The sequence below is a fragment of the Pocillopora verrucosa genome, chromosome 14, assembly GCF_036669915.1.
Source record: "Pocillopora verrucosa isolate sample1 chromosome 14, ASM3666991v2, whole genome shotgun sequence".
Taxonomy (NCBI): Eukaryota; Metazoa; Cnidaria; class Anthozoa; order Scleractinia; family Pocilloporidae; genus Pocillopora; species Pocillopora verrucosa.
Window position 1 is genome coordinate 11,972,958 of NC_089325.1, and position 18,290 is coordinate 11,991,247.

The 18,290-nt window shown below is 37.8% G+C and overlaps 1 protein-coding gene and 1 non-coding gene across 2 annotated transcripts; one reads left to right on the top strand and one right to left on the bottom strand.

Annotated features, from left to right (window-relative positions):
• Positions 1-274: 274 nt before the first annotated feature.
• On the bottom strand, positions 275-17,913 carry LOC131795591 (sodium channel and clathrin linker 1). Its single transcript, XM_066161532.1, has 25 exons — positions 17,668-17,913; positions 16,288-16,358; positions 15,904-15,941; positions 15,211-15,283; positions 14,666-14,721; positions 14,424-14,547; positions 13,910-13,981; positions 13,757-13,807; positions 13,197-13,262; positions 12,086-12,156; positions 11,482-11,572; positions 10,989-11,089; positions 9,982-10,068; positions 9,739-9,829; positions 9,368-9,466; positions 8,669-8,740; positions 6,444-6,518; positions 5,438-5,586; positions 4,896-5,008; positions 4,545-4,624; positions 3,786-3,922; positions 3,391-3,450; positions 2,780-2,858; positions 2,289-2,384; positions 275-1,705 (listed from the first exon to the last, which is right to left on the bottom strand). The coding sequence occupies exons 1-25, from the start codon at positions 17,717-17,719 to the stop codon at positions 1,412-1,414; spliced, it is 2,298 nt and encodes a 765-aa protein (XP_066017629.1). The 5' UTR covers positions 17,720-17,913; the 3' UTR covers positions 275-1,411.
• On the top strand, positions 3,618-3,699 carry Trnas-gcu (transfer RNA serine (anticodon GCU)). Its single transcript has one exon. It is a non-coding gene; the product is annotated as a tRNA-Ser (tRNA).
• Positions 17,914-18,290: the final 377 nt, after the last annotated feature.

Below are 18,290 nucleotides of genomic sequence, written 5' to 3' on the forward strand. Positions count from 1 at the left end.
CATTGTAGAGATTACACGAAATAGGTATTTAATTTTTTAGTTTACACAAGTTAGAAGAATACGCCTCAGTCAACCTCTTGACTTCACACCAGTCGTTTTGGAAAAAAAAACATGCTTGAACCAGAAGATCAAGACAATCCTAACATTCAAGACATAGGAAATAAATAACATGACTTATTAAGGACAATGCTGATTTTTGTTTACTTCCGACACACTAAACTTATATTACTGCTTGGTCAGGAGTACATCATTCAATCGACATACAACACAGAACTTCACCGAGAATACAATTTATTTTTCAAACACTAACGAAAGTTACATTTTATAACCTTTGTACAATATGAGTTGATGGTAGCACTTCGAAATTAACTTCCGTGGGGCAGTGCCAAATTTTTGTAAGATAGCAATATTTCTACCACACCAAAAGACGAGACAGCTATTTGCTTTCAGATTAAAAACACATCAGTACAAAAGTCATGTGAACGCTTACGGATCGCTTACCATGTAAACGCTAACCATTGAAAAAGTTACGTCACGATTTGAACATCTTTAAAAAATTAGCCAGAAATTTTCAAGTTCGTCATGAAAAAGAAATCCACGTCAGTCTTGTCCATTCTTAGCCATCTTTGTTCCTGTTTTATTTAATATTCATATTTTAGTTTTTTCCGATCATATCAGTCTATTATTTTGTGGTTTCCCGCACGTTGAAGATCATTAATTATGAAAACCAGAGATATCTTAAACAAACTCTAAAAAGTAGAGAGTTGACTTATGTTAATTATATGTTTATGGTCTTCTCGTCAAAAATACCGTATTCATCAGGTCTGTAAAGTGAACTACTCATGGACGCTAAAGGTCTATTTAAAACCATTGTGATAAAATATCTGGCTGTCTGAAATGGTAGATGAAAACCGTTGTTATTAAAACCCAGGCTCTACTGAACTAGGAAACTCCCTGTCTTCAAAGCTTAGTTTGAAATAAATACCGAGAATGTTTCGAGAAATTAAGACAAATATTGCATTATACAGCGCACATCGCTTGAGTGACGTAAAAGCAGAACATAGCGATCAATACATCCAATCAGAACAAAGAAAATTTTGCCAAAAGACAGGCTAAAACTGAAGCGCGGGAAACGCAAGTTCCGTTTCGCGATTGGTGTAAGTCTTGCACCTGACTGGTTGAAAAAGTGGCGCAATCCCAATTTACTTTGGGCATTAAATTGAAAATCTGTCTTTGCTTGATCGAAATGTTATGAGTTTGCAAACTTATCCACCGCTAGAGCCATGGACGTGTTGCACATCACGTCTTTCCTTGACGGAGACCAAATATTTCGGAAGGAACTTAAAGACACAAAGACTGATTAGAAGACATTCTTTAAATCGAAACTAAAAAGACTTGTTTTCTTGCTTCATCAAAGTATAACTCTGTCTCTTGAAATTCCGTTGTAACTTGTTCTGGATCCAATGCCGTCAAGTTCTCGCAAATACCCATCATCCCTTGGAGACATCAGGTCCAAACGAACTGCAGGCTCATGAGCAGAGGTTCCCGTGTTCGCGGTGCTTAACAAGTCCGAAAGTCTTTGAGGAGGTTCCCGGATTCTGTTGTACCCAGGCCGACTCTTTTCTAATTTGAGTCTCTCGAATTCGCGGTTTAGGAGTTTTCTTTCTTGTAAAAGTTGTCTCTCACGATTTAAAAGTGTAGTTACCTAAGAAAAAGCAATAAAAATGATTGGTGCCGGATACCTTTTGGTGTGAAAACAACTGTGGCCAAAGCCACTTTTTTTCAAAAATAAACAAAACTGAGATAAAATTTTATCTTTCTTCTTAGCGCCATTAGTTGTAAAACAAAAACCACAGTAACGAAAGATCGACGCATTCCCGGATTTCCTTAACCCTTTGAACCCCGAGACTGACCAGCATCTAATTTCTCCTTACAATATCACCCCCAATTAACACATTAAGGTCACGAGAAGGAAGAAAATGATCACCAACTAATGAAGCTCTTATTTAGTAAACAGATTCTCCTTGTCTTCTCCTTAGGAAATGTATTGAGAACAGTATGGAGGATATGCATTCTGATCTTAGGGTGTAAAGGGTTAAAGACTCAACTGAATGTCTCTAAAAAATTTGCAATAACGATTTGAAAGACTCGAGTGATATGAAGTGAGTTGATTGTTTGGCTCTTCACGGGAAAATAGTAACGAGGAAATAACTAAATCAACAACAACATACAACAACAAAAAAACGTTTTGGTATAATAAAACAGGATAGCGCACTGCGTTATTATACCTGAGAGCTTGCTGCATCTGCTCTTGTTTCTGCATCGACGACCATACTTTGAAGTTTCTCGTGAGAAAGCTTTGATGACGAAAGCTTGGACTCCAACTGCAAAGAGGATAAAAGGAAAATAGAAGGTTAGCAGCCAGCGCAAAAATCTCTAAACAGCAAGAGCGGAACCTCTCCCTCGCGACGCCCCTATTTGAGGAACAAATATTTCGTCCTTATATGGAAAAGGATGCTCGCGTAAGCTTCGTGTCTGCTAACATCAATGAAGAGACTCTTTTACTCAAGGGACACTTTTTCCTCTCCTGATGGTGTCCCATAATCCGAGTTTTTCCCGTATGAGGAACCATAAACACCAGAACTACTTTAACGTAAACTTTGACGAAAAGGCAAATGAAACAGATTTTGGTGCGCTCTCACTTTAGACACAAACAACAACAACATGTTTTTCCAATACTAAGAACGACAATCGCTTAAAGGCTATTGTCGAGTAGTACCTCCTCTCTCGCCTGCCTCTCCTCGTTCAACTGGCCATTCAGTTCATCATTTCTTCGTTTCTGCTTTTTAATCTCTTGTCTAGTAGAGAGAAGGTAAAAAAATAAAGTGAACACCTTTTGCTGAGAGGCGATTCAGAGTGTTTAAGACTGTTTTTCGCTTTTCTTCTTTTTCTTTTTCTAATGCAACTTCCATGAAAGTTGTTCTGCTAGAGACTGTTGTTTGAGAGGCGTTAGCGCTAATTCAACCCGGAGTTTTAGGTGTAAAATTGTACATTAGGGCAAAAATTTCTGGGATTCTATCGCACTGTGAATCATAATTGAAGGGATTATAACTGTTTGCAAAGCTACAAAGATGAATAAAAAATCTATACTAACTCTAATCTTTTCCTCAGTCAATTTCTAGGCAATATTTTGTATAGTTTTCAATGTGGCGTAAGTTTTAAACCAAACAAAAATTATATTAAAGAAGTATAAGTTGCTGTGGAAACCGAAACTTCGTCTTCGAAGAAGCGCCGTAGATTATGGACAACAGAAGGGCAATGGTTGTAAATTCTTATCATTATTTTTGTTCCTCTCCAAAGACTAGGCATGTAAGGAAAATAAAAACTTACCTCAACTCATTCACTGTTTGCTCAAATTTCTGCGTTACTGCTCTAGATTCCTCTTTCCACCTGACAGACCAAAGAGATCGACTTTTATTATACATCTAACACCTTCACAACAACGTCAGGTTAATAGCCATGGCGATGTAAGGGACATTCCTGATTAAGAACTAAATTCTCCTGCCAAGAACAAAAAGTGATTTGGACGCATCACGAGAGCCATATCTCAGTCAACAGACGAGGTGGCCGAGTGGTTAAGGCGTTGGACTGCTAATCCAATGTGCTCTGCACGCGTGGGTTCGAATCCCATCCTCGTCGTGAAGAGTTTTATTTTAAGACCTAAAGAAACACGCTAGAGCTTAATCATTTTTAAAAGCTGTTTGACTGAACACGGTAACACGTACTGTGCTCCAAGTTTCTGTTGTCCATTCAACATTTCTCTGAGTTCATTCACCGACTGTCTGTTCATCTCCTCCACGTTTCGAAGTCGTGATTCAAACTCTCTTTCCCGTTGCTCAAGTCGTTGATTGAGCGATGAAACCTGAAAAAAGATAAGGACTTCTGTTTTAAAGATACAGCGCAGAGGAATTATCCGCAGCCAAAAGATTAAGAACAATAAAAGAAAACGGAAAACTTTAACTTAATTAGTTTTTACGAGAAAGAAAATTGAACGATCTTTTTTCGGCTGGGAACCCCTTCGATACAGTTCTGCTTCCATTCAGCATCACCCATGGATTTTGATTGGTCGACTAGAGCAATGTGAAAAAAATCACAAAGGTGGAAGTCCGTCCATTCCTTATTTATTTATTTATTTATTTGTTTTTTAAAGTCAGGCAAAAAAGAGCGAAGTAAGGGAGAGACTGTGAAACAGGTGAAAAAAAAATTAATAAAAAAATTAATTAAACGTTCGTTAATGTTCTCTAGTTCTTTCCCCACCACATGGGGCTCGCGTTCTTTAAAACCCCAAGACTCCCATTTCGTTCGCGTTCTCGACGATACCCAAAGAGAAAAGAATAGATCCGTGGACAAAATACAGGAATGGCAGAAACTATTCAAGAGATAATTGTGCCTTACTATAAAAGACATCTTTACATAGATACTGAAAATACATAGATCCTGAATTAGGTTACGAGAAGGCAACAAACACTTTTAAAAAAAAATACCTCCAAAGTGCACTGATTTTCGGCGGTCTCTTTCGCTTGTTTGGCTTGGAGAAGTTCCCGTTTCTGCTTGTCTATTTCATCTGAGAGAGTAAGGAAATGAAGTTTACAGTAAAATGTTCTTCAATCGTGAAAACATGACGTCGTAAAATTAATTTTTATACTCCTCAAAATATTCTCGAAAATCAATTTATTAGTAATCGAAATTAAGTCTGCAACATAATCCACTACGTTTGGGGAGGGGGGTGATAAGAGGGTGAGGGAGGGAGGGAGGGAGGGAGGGGGAGCTGGAAGGGACAGGCGCAAAGATAATTGATTTAATATGGCCGCAACAGCAGAAAAATGATTCTTTACCTATCAGTTGAAGTCTGTTGTCAGAAATCTCTTCATTTTCTTCTTCTAGTTGTTTCATTCTCCTTTTAAGTTCGCCAATCTCAGAGACACCCTGAGATTTTTCTTGTTCGTGTCTAAAGGCAAAAGCATAAAAAGTAGGTCGTACGTGGTAAAGTAAAACATACTCAAAACGACCGAAAGTAAAAATATCGAGAGCACTTAAAGATTCACTACTACTACTGGAAATTGAAATGGTGAAAGAATAAATCTGGTCTTCCTGGGACTGATGGTTCAAAGAGTGGATAAATGGATATCCAGCGGATGAGTGTTATCTAAACGTGCTGCGTTATCCAGCGGATAGAGATTTATCCAGTAATTAGCGATGTCCACCTCTTGAACAACCGGGATCAGAGACCTGTCAAATCCCCTGACGGCTATACATTAAAGCTCTGTTTAGTGTTAACTGAAATCGAATTCCCGTCTGCCTGATTTATCACAAGGAACAAATAAACAAACAAAAAAACAGTCAATCAAACGACGTCATGCTTGATCTGCTTATTTACTTTGTCTCTATCTTCCTGAGCGTGGAATTGAGGCTATCTACTCTCCGTAAAGCCTCGTCCCGGGTTCTCTCGGCCAATCCAGTTCGTTTCTGTAGCTCTTCAAAAGTCATTCCAGCCCGCGCAATCTCAGACGGACCTTCTTGGTAGAGCTGCGGAAAAAAAAGGTTTATAACATTTGCAATTGTGAAAGTTTAGCAAAGAGAATCTTATAGCTTCGGTCAGCTGATGGAGTCGTAAAAATCGAATCTTAACTTTATCCGCTGCATATCCCCCACAGAAATTCACACTGGTTAGAAAATTATTTTAAACGAGAAGTGTGCAAAAAAAAAAAAAAAAAAAAACGTTTCCAACGTTTCCCTTCCTCCGTCTCTTAGGGAAGGGGTTGGGAGGATAAGAGACTTGAGTAACGATGGAAAGCGGTAGACCTAGCTTCCTTCGTTTCCCTCTCCAGCATTCTCTACGTGCTTTTCTTTTTCCTCTCACCCACCCATGGATAGTTTTACCGCTAACAATGGTAAAAAAAAAAGAAGAGAAAACCCCGCGGAGTAAGGGTACTTTTGTCTGCCTTCACAGATTATGTTGAAAAATTGAGCCCGCAATTTCAGAGTTCGTGGTCCGAAGTTCTCGTAAATATTTCCCACCTTTTACATCCGGTTTACTCTTAACCCTTTAACTCCCTAGAACTGATTGTTAATTCTCCCCTCTAGCTGCTACACATTGCCTCGTATATCAGTTACGAGAATTTGGTGTTAGATCAAGATGACAACTTCAACCTGATAAGTCTGAGTATTCTCATTACCTTTTTGCTGGAAAATGTTTGGATGTTATGAGGAGAAGTTACGTGATAATCACTTCTGGGAGTTAAAGGGTTAACTTTCAGGGTTTTTCCAACCCTGGTAGACGATAACTCAAAAGTGGTCTGCTATCCAAGGCAAATATCAGAATTAAGTGCCTTGAAATACATTTTCCTACCATAACAGAGAGAAAGAACTTGGAGAAGCCTCACCTTTTCGAGTTCTTTTTCCACGGCGGCCTTCTCCCTTAGTGATCTCTCTAACTGAGCTTGTTTCTCAGCTCCTTCCTGGAGAAGCACAGATCAGTACAATGTTATGTCCAATGTAACGATAACAGGTTAGCACTTCCATTTTATCATCTAGTTTGGTGTACTTTTCGTGTTTGATACAAAACTGTAATGTCAGTTTTTTTGAGCTGATAAGCTGTCCTTTGGAGTAAAAGCGAAGTAACAGTACGACGCAATTGTATTTTGGGGGAATTCGATTAGAAAAGATACCACTAAAGCAACGATTGGAGTGTGTGACATAATCATTATTTCAAGTGGTTGCGTGACGACAGACCAAAAGGAATGTCACACAATAATCATGTGTAACATTCGTTTCAACACGCAAATAAAATTTAAAAAACTAAGAAATCTAAACTTAGGAATTAACTCTTGGTGTTCATTTTAAAACAGAGAAAAATAATCACATCGGGTTAAAATACAAAAGATCTTGTATTTACTTCACGTGTCAGATCACAGCCATAGCTTATTCATCAAATTACCCGGTCAAGAATCGTACTTATAGCAGAATATAATCTGGTATTGAAATAGTAGTCTTCATGCGTATCGCTAAATAGCGAGAAAGAAGAAAACTGAAGTGAGTTATCGAAAGCGACGACTGAATGTTTATAAGCGCATTATGCAAATAACTTGACAACGCGTCCGGAAAGAAAAGGAATCGAATACGATGAAAAATGTCCACACATCAAAATAGAAATCGAATTTTGGTCATAACATGACAAAGAAAGAATAAACATGCTCGTAAATTCCAAAGAAAACTTCTCGACCATCCAAACCAACGGAGTACATGACATTCGTGAAATAGTAACGAACAGTAACGAATTTACAATCCTCCTAAATTCAACAGAAATTAAATTTTAACACAAGCGCTTAATTACCGGATAATATTCAAAGATCCACTTCTTGTCTCTTGTGCGGGCCGGAGAAGTTTCCATATCGCCAAAAGAGCGGTCTAAAGACAGTTAGTTTTTCACTATTTCATACCTAGAGCGACTTTACCGCGTCCCTCGCGAAATGTCAATAAAAGGCTTTCAAATGCGAGTGGCATGTTTGATGTCATCGGCAAATTAACCGGCTTAAATATTAGCCCGCACAGATTAGTAGAGTTTTTCCGGGAATATTTTAGAATTCTGGACACAAGATAACAAAAATTCTTAAAGGAAAAATGAAATTAAGAAGATAAGTGCAGTAGATGTATTTTTGGAAAAAATAAGTGGATAAGAAATTACATGACTGAGAAATGACCCTTTGTTGTCGGCTAAGACAGTGATATCGCGTAACTATTTTCCGTTAATCAACTCTTAACGCTTCAGTGAATTCATACAATGCAGCTCTTTGTCATTTTCCTTTTAGGGGAAGAAAAAGTGTACAAGGCGAGGGAGGGACCATTTTTATGCCCTATTGGATGCTGGTGGTAAAAACCACGTAATTTTGTCCGAGAAGACTTTCAGGTGGTACCACTCATGCAACAGAGTACACCACCGGTACATGACAAAAAATGTAATTTCCCTTTCGATGTTTCGTCTACACCCTCAAGCGGCGAGGTCTGTCACAACCCATTCACCACAGCCACAAATCGGTAATCGTAACGGTTAGTGATCAGAATAAAGGTAAAGTATCAGAGTCATGTTTTTTATTCGATCACATTTGCTCTCTGATTGTGTCTGGGTAAAAAACGGAATAATTTCCTCGAGGTATTTTCGCTAGTAACTAATCTATACCACTTTCTGATATTGAAAACTTGATACAAGCAGTCATTAACCGAATTTGATATTAAGACAAACGTGTTATTGACTTCTTCAAAGTAACGGTAAGCGAAGGAATTTGGGAAAATTTAGTGAAAATGATGCCATAAAATTACTATTCAACACGCAATCATAACCGCGCGTGCTTGTAGGATTCCCTAAAAAGAGGTCCACACAGGCGTCTAAGGGGAAGGGGGGGGGAGGTGCGAGATTTTTCTCTAATCATAACCTATAATTTCTTCATGACAAATAGAGGGTACATGCCACTCTACCCGTCCCCTTCCAGCTACAGCTTTAGGGTACAAGGGATAGCCTGCCAATAAAATTTTGATTCGAACTATTGGCAGACAGAAGTTTCCCAGGGAAAGTGACAACGCGACCTCCTTTAATTTGGCACCATTTACTCACCAATTCCAGAAAATGCATCTCCTCCATTAGTTTCTGGATGTTTTTGTTACACTGATTCCGAACAGAATCCACCTGGTAACAAAATCACAGTCAATATGTGAATCGACTAGAACACAAGTAGAGGCTCAAAACTATCAAACCACACTTTCAAACGCAGGGCAGTTTCGACATCGCTGCATCTCCCGGTATGCAGTGCGCTCGTCATAAACGAATCTAGCACATCCCTTGATTAAACAACGAGTCCTCTGGAACTCAGCAAAATTAAAACAAGCTACGGTCCAAATCACCACAAGTTTTCTTCGTCCCACCACAATCGTAAATGACGAATGTTTAACATAAAAACGTTATTCAGTTTGTCAAGAAAGTTGGACAATAAAACAAGATTAGATTTTCGCCAGGGATCCCCACAGGGATATGTAAGTTGAGTCACGCCATTAATAGAATCATGTGTGACGAGCTCCCAGTTTATTTTTAGGACCAGCAGCGAGTCAAGTAGTCGTGTCAATTCAAAAAGTTAGGAACATTTTTTTAATTCATTAAAAATATTTCTTTATTTCTCTTAAGTCGCCATCTTTCACCCTTTCACCTCATCATTCTTTTCACTCCATGTTCCACATATCTCTTAATTTGAAAATTGTATATCAAAGCAGTAAAACAGGCAGAGAGTCATCTTTATGTTTAAATTCTCCGTACAATTACCTCTTCTCTTGTCCTTTTCCCAGCCTCCCGGAGAATCTTATTGATGACTTCTTGTAGCCTGCCTACTTCTTGCGTTTTCTGTTGCTCTCGGACAAGGGCCTGGGAATAAACAAAAAAGTTTATCTCTTGAACGCGCAAAGTGAAAAAAAAAAAGGCGTGCGCAATAATTACGTGTGCAATTGTTATCTTTAAGGAAAGTAATCAACAACACAAAAGTCTCATATACGCAGTCCGTCACAAATTCTTAAACGAATGTCGATATACTTCACCAACCAGTTTATCATTCGCATAAAAACGGATGAAACCAAATTTCGATTTCAACACGCATTTTGTCGTACAAGAGTTTCACGAAGTCATCTTCTATTTCATACCTGGTCTCTCTCAAGAATGGCATTTTCCACCATCTGTACACTGTCTCTGACGTGAGCAATAGCTTCAAACTCACGCTGTTCCTGATCAGAACTACCAAAGAAAAACACAACGCATTCAGAATAAAGTTCGTTTGCAGTCGTCATGTTCACCATGATTAGCACGTCGAAGGTGCGTATTTGCTTCGTGATCTTAACTTTTTTCAAATCGCAGGCTGTCTCTCCCGACCCCATTGCCCCAAGTACCTTCTTTTCTGTAAAACTTCCAATCTTTCTTCCAGCTCAGCTTTCTCTGATCTGAGCCGTCCAACTTCTTTAAGCGTCCCAGACAGCCTACAAATAAAATATGAGGGTTACAAAAGTAACAATTGGAGACTACAGAGTCATTATCCATCCTAGAAATAAAAATCGTTAAGTGAAGTAGGGGAAGAAAAGAAATATTGAGTAAGTAAAAGAGAAGAAATATTGTGGAAGAACTGAGCATTGAAAACACGACCATCCAGGGGGTGACATTAAAGGACAATTTTAGTAAAATACAGAGAGACCAGTACAACGACGCAAACGAAATACCCAAGGCACAAGTAGTCGAGCCAATTTAAATTGAGTGTCAGAACCAATGAGGAACCGCTTTTGCCTTGCTAGAGCTGTGATTGGTCAAGAAAACTGCGGCCATTTTTGCAACCAATCAGATACAAAACTAGAGCCAATCGTAACTCCTTGTCAGTTATGTTTTCCCGCGCTCGACGCGGCCCTCTCTTTGAATTCTTATTGGCTTCTTGTGGTATTTCCCTTGATTCTGATTGGCCATTGTGATTTGCTCCAATTTTTCTGTCGTAATTGTTTTTTTAAACACTCAATGGAAACGCGCATCAGTTTGAACACCCTACAAACAGGTTATTGTTTAGGATACAATAATGAAATAATATCATTCTCAAGAATATAAAAAATGTTAAAAGGCGCCCAAAACAGGTAATGTTGTAAATGTCAAAATATTCTTAGCCTTACATATTTCGTGCATCATTCAACGAAAAGTTTTCCACGATACGGTGAGTAAGAAAAAGGAAGAAAAGTTTCCAGCGGTTCTCAGGCCTAAGAGTTCAGATTGGTTTTGTTGTGACTATGACGTGTTTAGTCGTGTTATTGACTTGCACTGATTTGAAAGGATCACGCTTTTTAAACTGCGTTGTCTGTTGGCGCAAAATTAAAGAAAGAAACAGAAAAAGACGAGTACATGGAAGGTAAAAACATATCACCTCGACTCCAGTGCAATTAGAGTGGTTTGTAGTTGTTCCATTCGAGTGTCGACTTCAGGAAGGTCTTTGTTACCCTCATTTCCTCTCTCTCTCTCTCTATCCTGCAAGAAAACAGCTCGGGTAACATATCAAACTTCAGCATTAAACGGAAACTAATCTACAATGTGACAACTTTTTCAAGTTATTTTCTGCGCGAAAACTGAAAAAGAGTGCCGTAAGGGAACGGAAAGTGGATCGGTTGGAAGATTTTCAGCACCTTTTTAAAGTATAATGAACCCATATTATAATGACGAGTTTCGTTTTCATCTCTTCTCAGTTCTGATGGTTAAAAGACGCCCACAGTCGCGTGGGTTTTCCGCGAGGAAAGAAAATTTTCTGTGGAAGGGAAGTTTTGCGTGACGCAAGGAAAGTTTGATCATCGCAGACTCCGCTCAAATCTTCGAGCAAAGGACGCTGCATTCTGAGGGAAGAAGACACGGTACAGAATACCGACCCTCACTCTAATTTGTCCCTCCATTATCTCCAGCGTTCTGCGAAGTTCTTCGTTCTGCGCTCTGGAGTTTTTCAGCTCAGCTTTGCACCTCCTATCACAGAAAACAGAGACATGCCGTTGGGAAAGAAACAATACTGCTTCGCAAAATTAATAATTCTATTATTTGAACAATTTTCAATTTAGCGTCAAAAGTAATTCGAGACTGAAAAAGGACTTCACTGGTTTTTCCTCACTACGCTCTGTGATTGGTCTAGAAAACTCGAGCCTGTCTTTCAATCAATCAGGTTTAAAACAGAAACCAATCACTCATTCTAATTAATTCAGGTACATTGCTTGACTGTAGGCCGTACATGTGATCTACGGGAAAATACTGTTTTGTGCAAGCCAGCTGTGAGAACCGTAAGTAAACTCTCATTGTAGTCTGTGGTCAGTTTGACTTTAAAATACACTGGTCCGTTCAAAGATCGTTGTACAGTACTTGTCAACCGATGTGTGGATCGAAAAAATTCCGCAATGCATGAAAAAAAATTTGAAGTTTGAGACTCAACGAATGAAGTTCTTCCAACTGGATTTACACCTGAGAAAGTAGAAATGCTGAACAAACCTGAGCTCATTTCGAACTTCGTCTATTTCCTGATCTTGGGTCTGAGCTGTGCCGAGAAATTTTTCATGTTCCTAAAAATATGAAAATAATACTCAGAGACAATACTCCGGGACAACGTATGCACCAATAAGCTTTTAGTTTAAGACGATAAGCTCTGTTGAGACTTTTTCAACCTCACTTGTATTTTTCTTAAATTCAGTTTCACTCACTGAAGTGGAAATGACAGTTTGTTTGCCTGAAGATTTTTAGGCAATTTAGAGCAAGCTTATACAAAAGCTTTCCCTAATTATAAGACCACACGAACAACAAATAATATGTTCTCGTACCATCAGGTTTCAACTTAATCGTATGAGGGAAATAGATTCAAAATTACAAAAAAACGACCATTGTATTAACTTTTCAAAACAAGGACTAATTAACGTACATCAAACAATAAACTTGACGCTTACAAATTATTTATTGTTTTGTTCTTAAAGGATAAATACAGTTAATAATGAAAGAGAGTTACGACGCCCTTGATAACAAGAACAAAAAGGTTCCTTTACATTGTAAATGATCGTTCAACAGTATTTTGCGAAAGCACGTTATTACTTTACGACATCGTACAGACTTGAATTTCCACTTTAGCCGATATTAAAATTTTGAGTACCAAGGCAAATTTTCGCACATTCGTGAAAGACAAATAAAAATTCTCGTTCCAATTCAGGAAAGATTGATCCCTTTAATTGCAACCGGGAATCGAAACAGTAATCAAGACACAAAGCCGTTGTATTCCATAGGTGTTTCAATTGACCGATCACACGACACGTCTAAATCAACCACGAAGGTGATTTTGGTCTGCGTTTGAAACGCTGAAACGAAACAAGAAAAAAAAAGTGTCTGCTTCGGTATATTAGCTTTGTTGATACAAGGTTTTAGTGCATGACGTGACGATAAGGGTTTCAAATGTGACTGATTCAATAAGTATCATAAACTAAAACAAATTATTGTGTCTAGGTTTTAGAAATAGCAAAATTTGAGCCTAAGTTCCATGTGACTAGACTTGTCCACAAGGCCCTGGGAACAAGGCTAAATAAGTCTCACCCCTCCCCAACTTTTAAAATATTCTCACCATTCTCAACTTTCTGTTTATTGACTGAAGTTCCTCTGCAAATTGCCTGGCTTTGTGAAGGTCATTCTATATGATTAAGAAAACAAGCCCAAAGCAGATCTATGATAAAGCTTACACCTACAAAATTGTGCACAAGCACAATTAAAAACAGCAAATTGCTGTTTTAGATGTAATATCACTAACATTGCACGACAGCTGATGTTTGACAAATAACATCCCAAACCCAATGCAGGATACAATTCATAAAATTGAATGGACAAACCCACTGTGCACATAATAATGCTGCATTCAGGAAATGTTGCTAGGACTGTCTAGACAAGGACTGTCTAGCAATAACTAACTTTGGGCAACTCTTCAATTTACTTTGCTTACAGTTAAGGTTAGGAGACCATAAAACAATACCTTAATGAAGAGGAAAACAACAACAAAAACAACAACTAATTACCAAAAATAAACAAGGAAAGCCTGACTATAACATGGTTAAGGTTCAAATAATGCCCTTGAAAATTCTAGGCTTAACATGACATGACTCCTTTATAAGGGACTACACTTAAAATTACCTGCAGGCTTGTCATAGCTCTTGTTCTTCCCTTCAACTCACCATCTTTTTCCTGCAACAGATAAAATGCATACTTGCCTCTTTTTAACGAGCAACAAGAGAATTTGTTTGTATAACTTTATAAAAATCTAAGACAGAAGAAGACAGAACAAACCCGTTCAATTTCCTGAAGCTTTTCCAGTTCATTGCAAGCATTTTGCCACCGGTCCGCATAGCTGTCTCTTTCCTTGAATGTAAAACAACCAACAAAATTTGAACCTTGGTTAACAGTAATCCTGCCTCTCTAATAGGCCTCCCTCTCAGACAAGCCCCATCACTCTGATATCCTTCCTCTGAGGAAATATAATGACCTCATTAAAACTCTGAGAAGGTTTTTAATAAGCCTTCCCCTCTAAAAAGCCCCCCTCTCTAAGAAGCCTGATCTGTCTAATACCCCCTCTAAGAAGTTCCCCTCTTTTATGTACCCCCACTAAAAAAATCCCTCTCTCCTGTAATCCTCCCTCTCTAACACACCCCCCTCTCTCTAACAAGCCCCATCACTTTGATATCCTTCCTCTCTAATAAGGCCCATCTTTCAGGAAGCCCTAAAAATGACCATGCACAGAATAGTTAACCTAGTGCATTACTTGGTCTTGATAGAATACTACCATTGCTGGAGAAATAATTACCTGAGACAGTAGCTGGAGCTGATGCCGCATGTTCTCCATCACTTCTTTCTCAACACCACTACCATCACCTTGACGCATAACATCCATTTGCGCCTCAATGCTTCTTCTTAATTCCTCATGTAACCTTGTTAAAAAAAAACAAAACAAAACAAAACAAAAACGATACAACAACTAAGACATTAACAAACCACAATGTTTGTCAGGAGCAAAAGAAGAAAAAAACATCAAAGCTAAGACCACACCTTGTGTTTTCTTGAACAACATGATCTGTCTTTTGCTTCAATGAAGACAACTCTTCCTAAAACCAAAACCAAAAAACACATCAACATTAACAGTTGAAATATGCTTAGGAAATCTAAAACAAAGTGCTTGTAAATCTTGTAAAATATGTATTGGTAATCAACTTGAAACTGACTCAGAGTAAAGTGAAACTATGTTACACAATTTGGAGAGTTGACATGATGCTTTCAAATGTTATCTCTTTGCCAGAGCAGAGCAAATGCTAAAAAAGGTTAGCCCACTAAATCACTCAAATTGTCAGCTTTCCAGATTTGTCATGATAGAGTATCTTTTTTTATCAACCCTTAATCAACTTCTAGCTTTTGAAACTCACTTGTCCCACCAAAACAGCATGACTACTTCAGAAACAAACAAATTAATAAATTCTATTGTTTCCTTCTTTGTCATGTTAAAAGACAAAAATGAGCCTTATGACTACAAATCATTCAAATCTTTCACAACCAGGGTTTGGTGCTGCAAGAATTATTTTAATCTGCTTCTGATTTACCTTGAGGAACAAGGCTTGCTCCTGAGAACTTTTGATGTTGTTATCATACTCGACTAGAAGAGGGGATAAAATGCTGCAACAAACAGAAAAATATTGAACATAAGCTTTCACATGTTTAAGGAGGAATTAGAAATTTTATTAAAATTTACTTTTAAAGAAAGTCTTTGTGTTTCTAAATTTACCACCTTAAACATCAAGCAGTTACCTGTGGGTGAGAGGGGAGGTAGGGGGAACATTATCAGTGGGTAGGATGGAGGGGAATACTATTTGTGGGAGGGAGGGAGAGAGAGGAGAAACACTTCACCAAAAAGACTGGCTGTAAATGACTGGAGAGTAGACATTACAAGCATAATGTAGAATTACATCCATTTGATTTCTCATACAACCATTATATAATAACATCTATGAGAAAAAGAAAACAGATTAGGTGTACTGAATGTAAGAGCTGAAAAACATTGAGAAATAGAGATACAATAATGATTAAAGTAATTTTAATTATTGCTTGTCTTCTGACTTAGTAGCTTGCTTTCAATTTTAATAATGTTTCAATTGCATGGAGACAAGTCTCCATTAAGTTAGGAAGTCAAATAGTTAGTTATGCCTCAGTTATGAAGCATTATGTTCCAGGACAGATGTAGGAACAAGCTGATTTCAGTTAAACCTTTCATGTTTAAGACCAGAATATTTTCTAACCTGGAATTTGTGATCCATGGAGGAAGAGGCTCTTTCCCCTTGAGAAAAAAAGATGAACATTTAAAAATTGAAATCAATGATCATAATTATAAAATCATAATCAAATATCTTGCACAAAAGTGTTGAAAAATAAATTAAATAATTTTTAGCATATGTTGTACCACACTCAAACATCTGACCCATGAAGAGTGAGGCTGGGACAAAGGAAATTGGTTTGAATTACGAGAGGATTCCAAAAATATGGTATTAATTTCAGAATATCATACTTTTTGCCTAAGAAGTAAAAATCAGCATTGAATCAAATTATTGGAAGTTTCAAGAACCCAGCTTGAAGGATTCAAGAAATTGGGACTCTATTGTATTATGAATTTTTGTTAACTTTACCTTGACATCTGGTTCTTTAACAGGAAGATATTTCTTTTGATATTCCTCAAGAACAGCATTTAGTCTCCTCACTGAAAGATAACAATGGACATCAAATCAGCACTGTTTGATTTAAGACATCACCATAGAGTCTGATTGTCTAGTTATGGAGTTGTTGACCTACTTTACCTTTCAGAGTGACTTCCTGGTAGACAGGCGCTTATTTATTATCATTCTTAGAGTTTCAATTAGCATATGTCACGTTCTCAGCTAATGGAAATGAGTGAAAATCAGGTGCTAAAAAAATGACAGCAGGGCTCAGGTAAAGCAGCCATTTCCCAGACAAGACTGCTGTTTGATACTCGCCCACTCTTTTGCTTGTCTCCACTGACTAAGGGCCTGAAACAAGCTGAGCTGTGACTAGTCCAAACCACTTGATTCATGGATTTAGCAAAGGATTGGCTCCTTGAGGAGTATGTGGCCGAGTGGTGAGTTTACAAGCCTCTCATTTTGAAAGGTCCACATTTCAAAGCCCTTGGATGAGGACAAGAAATTAACCAAGTACCAGCAAATTGACATGGCAAATTGATGAAATACTAATAGGTAACTCTACCATGAAATGATAATCCCTAAATGCCGAGGGGGGGGGGGGGTGGGAGGGAATTCTGATAGAAGCATGATACTACTGAAATAGGACCAGATGTGAAATGAGGGGACTTCCAGCCACAAGGTGACTCTACCATTTGTAGTTGAAAAGAATGATGAAAAAATTATTTTCTACATCACCATGTGCATGTACACTATATCATGACATATACATAATGATTGGAACAACCATTTGATTTTACATTGATTTAATAATTTAATGACTGGCGGTATCTCTGACAGAGTAACAACCTTTACGTTCCGTGTAGCATCTTGTTTTTGTGCAGTGCGATCAGATTTTTTTCGATGGATTGTTCACCTAGTAAACAATTTAAGGTAATTTTGTAGCTCTACACTGTATTTCCAGAAAGTGTGAAGTTTGTTTGCAGTCTAACTGTGTCACTGCTGCAAGATTTTGCTCTAAATTTTTAGAGTAGTAATTCGACCCTTCGATACTAATTAAGCTCATAATAAACTTAATCAAGCCTCGTATATCCTGATATGAGCACTTTTTTTAAATCTTCTATTATTAAGCAATAATCAGATGAAACTGTCATCGATTCTGCAAAATGTTGATATCACTTTTTTCCAAAACTTTGAGGTATCTCGGATCATGGCCATATTTCGCAGAGCGACATTAAAAATTAAATCTTAACATCAACAGGTGGTCTTAGGAAAGTTTAGTCAAGCAACTTCACTGGTATACGCTAAACGTTCATACTATCTTCGTTTATCTGAATAAACAGTCATGTGTACCTTGATCTTGAAGAAATTTGATGTAATCTTCATCGCGTACTGTAGAACTCATAGCGACGCGAAGGTCAAGGTCGGAAGAGTACAATAGTTTCTCAAAATATTTGGCTAAAAGCCTCTAGAAACTCTTACAGTTACGACCATATTCATTTCCAGTGTAGATGTTATCGAAATGTTAGGACATCTTCAATGTGTAAAAAGAAAAACGACAAAACTTTGTAGTAAACATTGAATATGCATCGAACTTAAAAAGACGCCATTTTGGTTGGTAGGCTAATCCTCGATCAACCAATCAAAACCAATAGCATAAATAAGAGCTTATTGGTCAGTTTAAATCACCTGGTAGTTTTCTTCCTTACAATTGGTTCTTTCTTAAGAAAACACAACATTTCGAATTTCGGCGGCATAAAGAATGGTTTCCTTTCGTTGAAAAAGTTCCGAAACCTTCTCTTTTACTTCCCATAAACCTTTTTTTTAATCTGTTCAGGGATACTGAACACAAAAGGGCTTATTATAAATCGAAACTTGGCTCCTTCCCTTTCATGTCTTGTAAAAATGATAATAGTTAAGGTGTTTTTATATCAACATAAACTATTTTAAAGAAATCGCCTCTCGTAGATTAGTCC

Excerpts from the sequence above, each read along its gene's own strand:
- LOC131795591 (XM_066161532.1), bottom strand. The coding sequence starts at position 17,719 with ATGAGTTCTACAGTACGCGATGAAGATTACATCAAATTTCTTCAAGAT. Across the intron at positions 14,722-15,210 it reads AGCAAGCCTTGTTCCTCAAG|GAAGAGTTGTCTTCATTGAA; the intron begins GTAAATCAGAAG and ends TTTTGGTTTTAG. Across the intron at positions 2,859-3,390 it reads CAAACAGTGAATGAGTTGAG|ACAAGAGATTAAAAAGCAGA; the intron begins GTAAGTTTTTAT and ends TCTCTCTACTAG.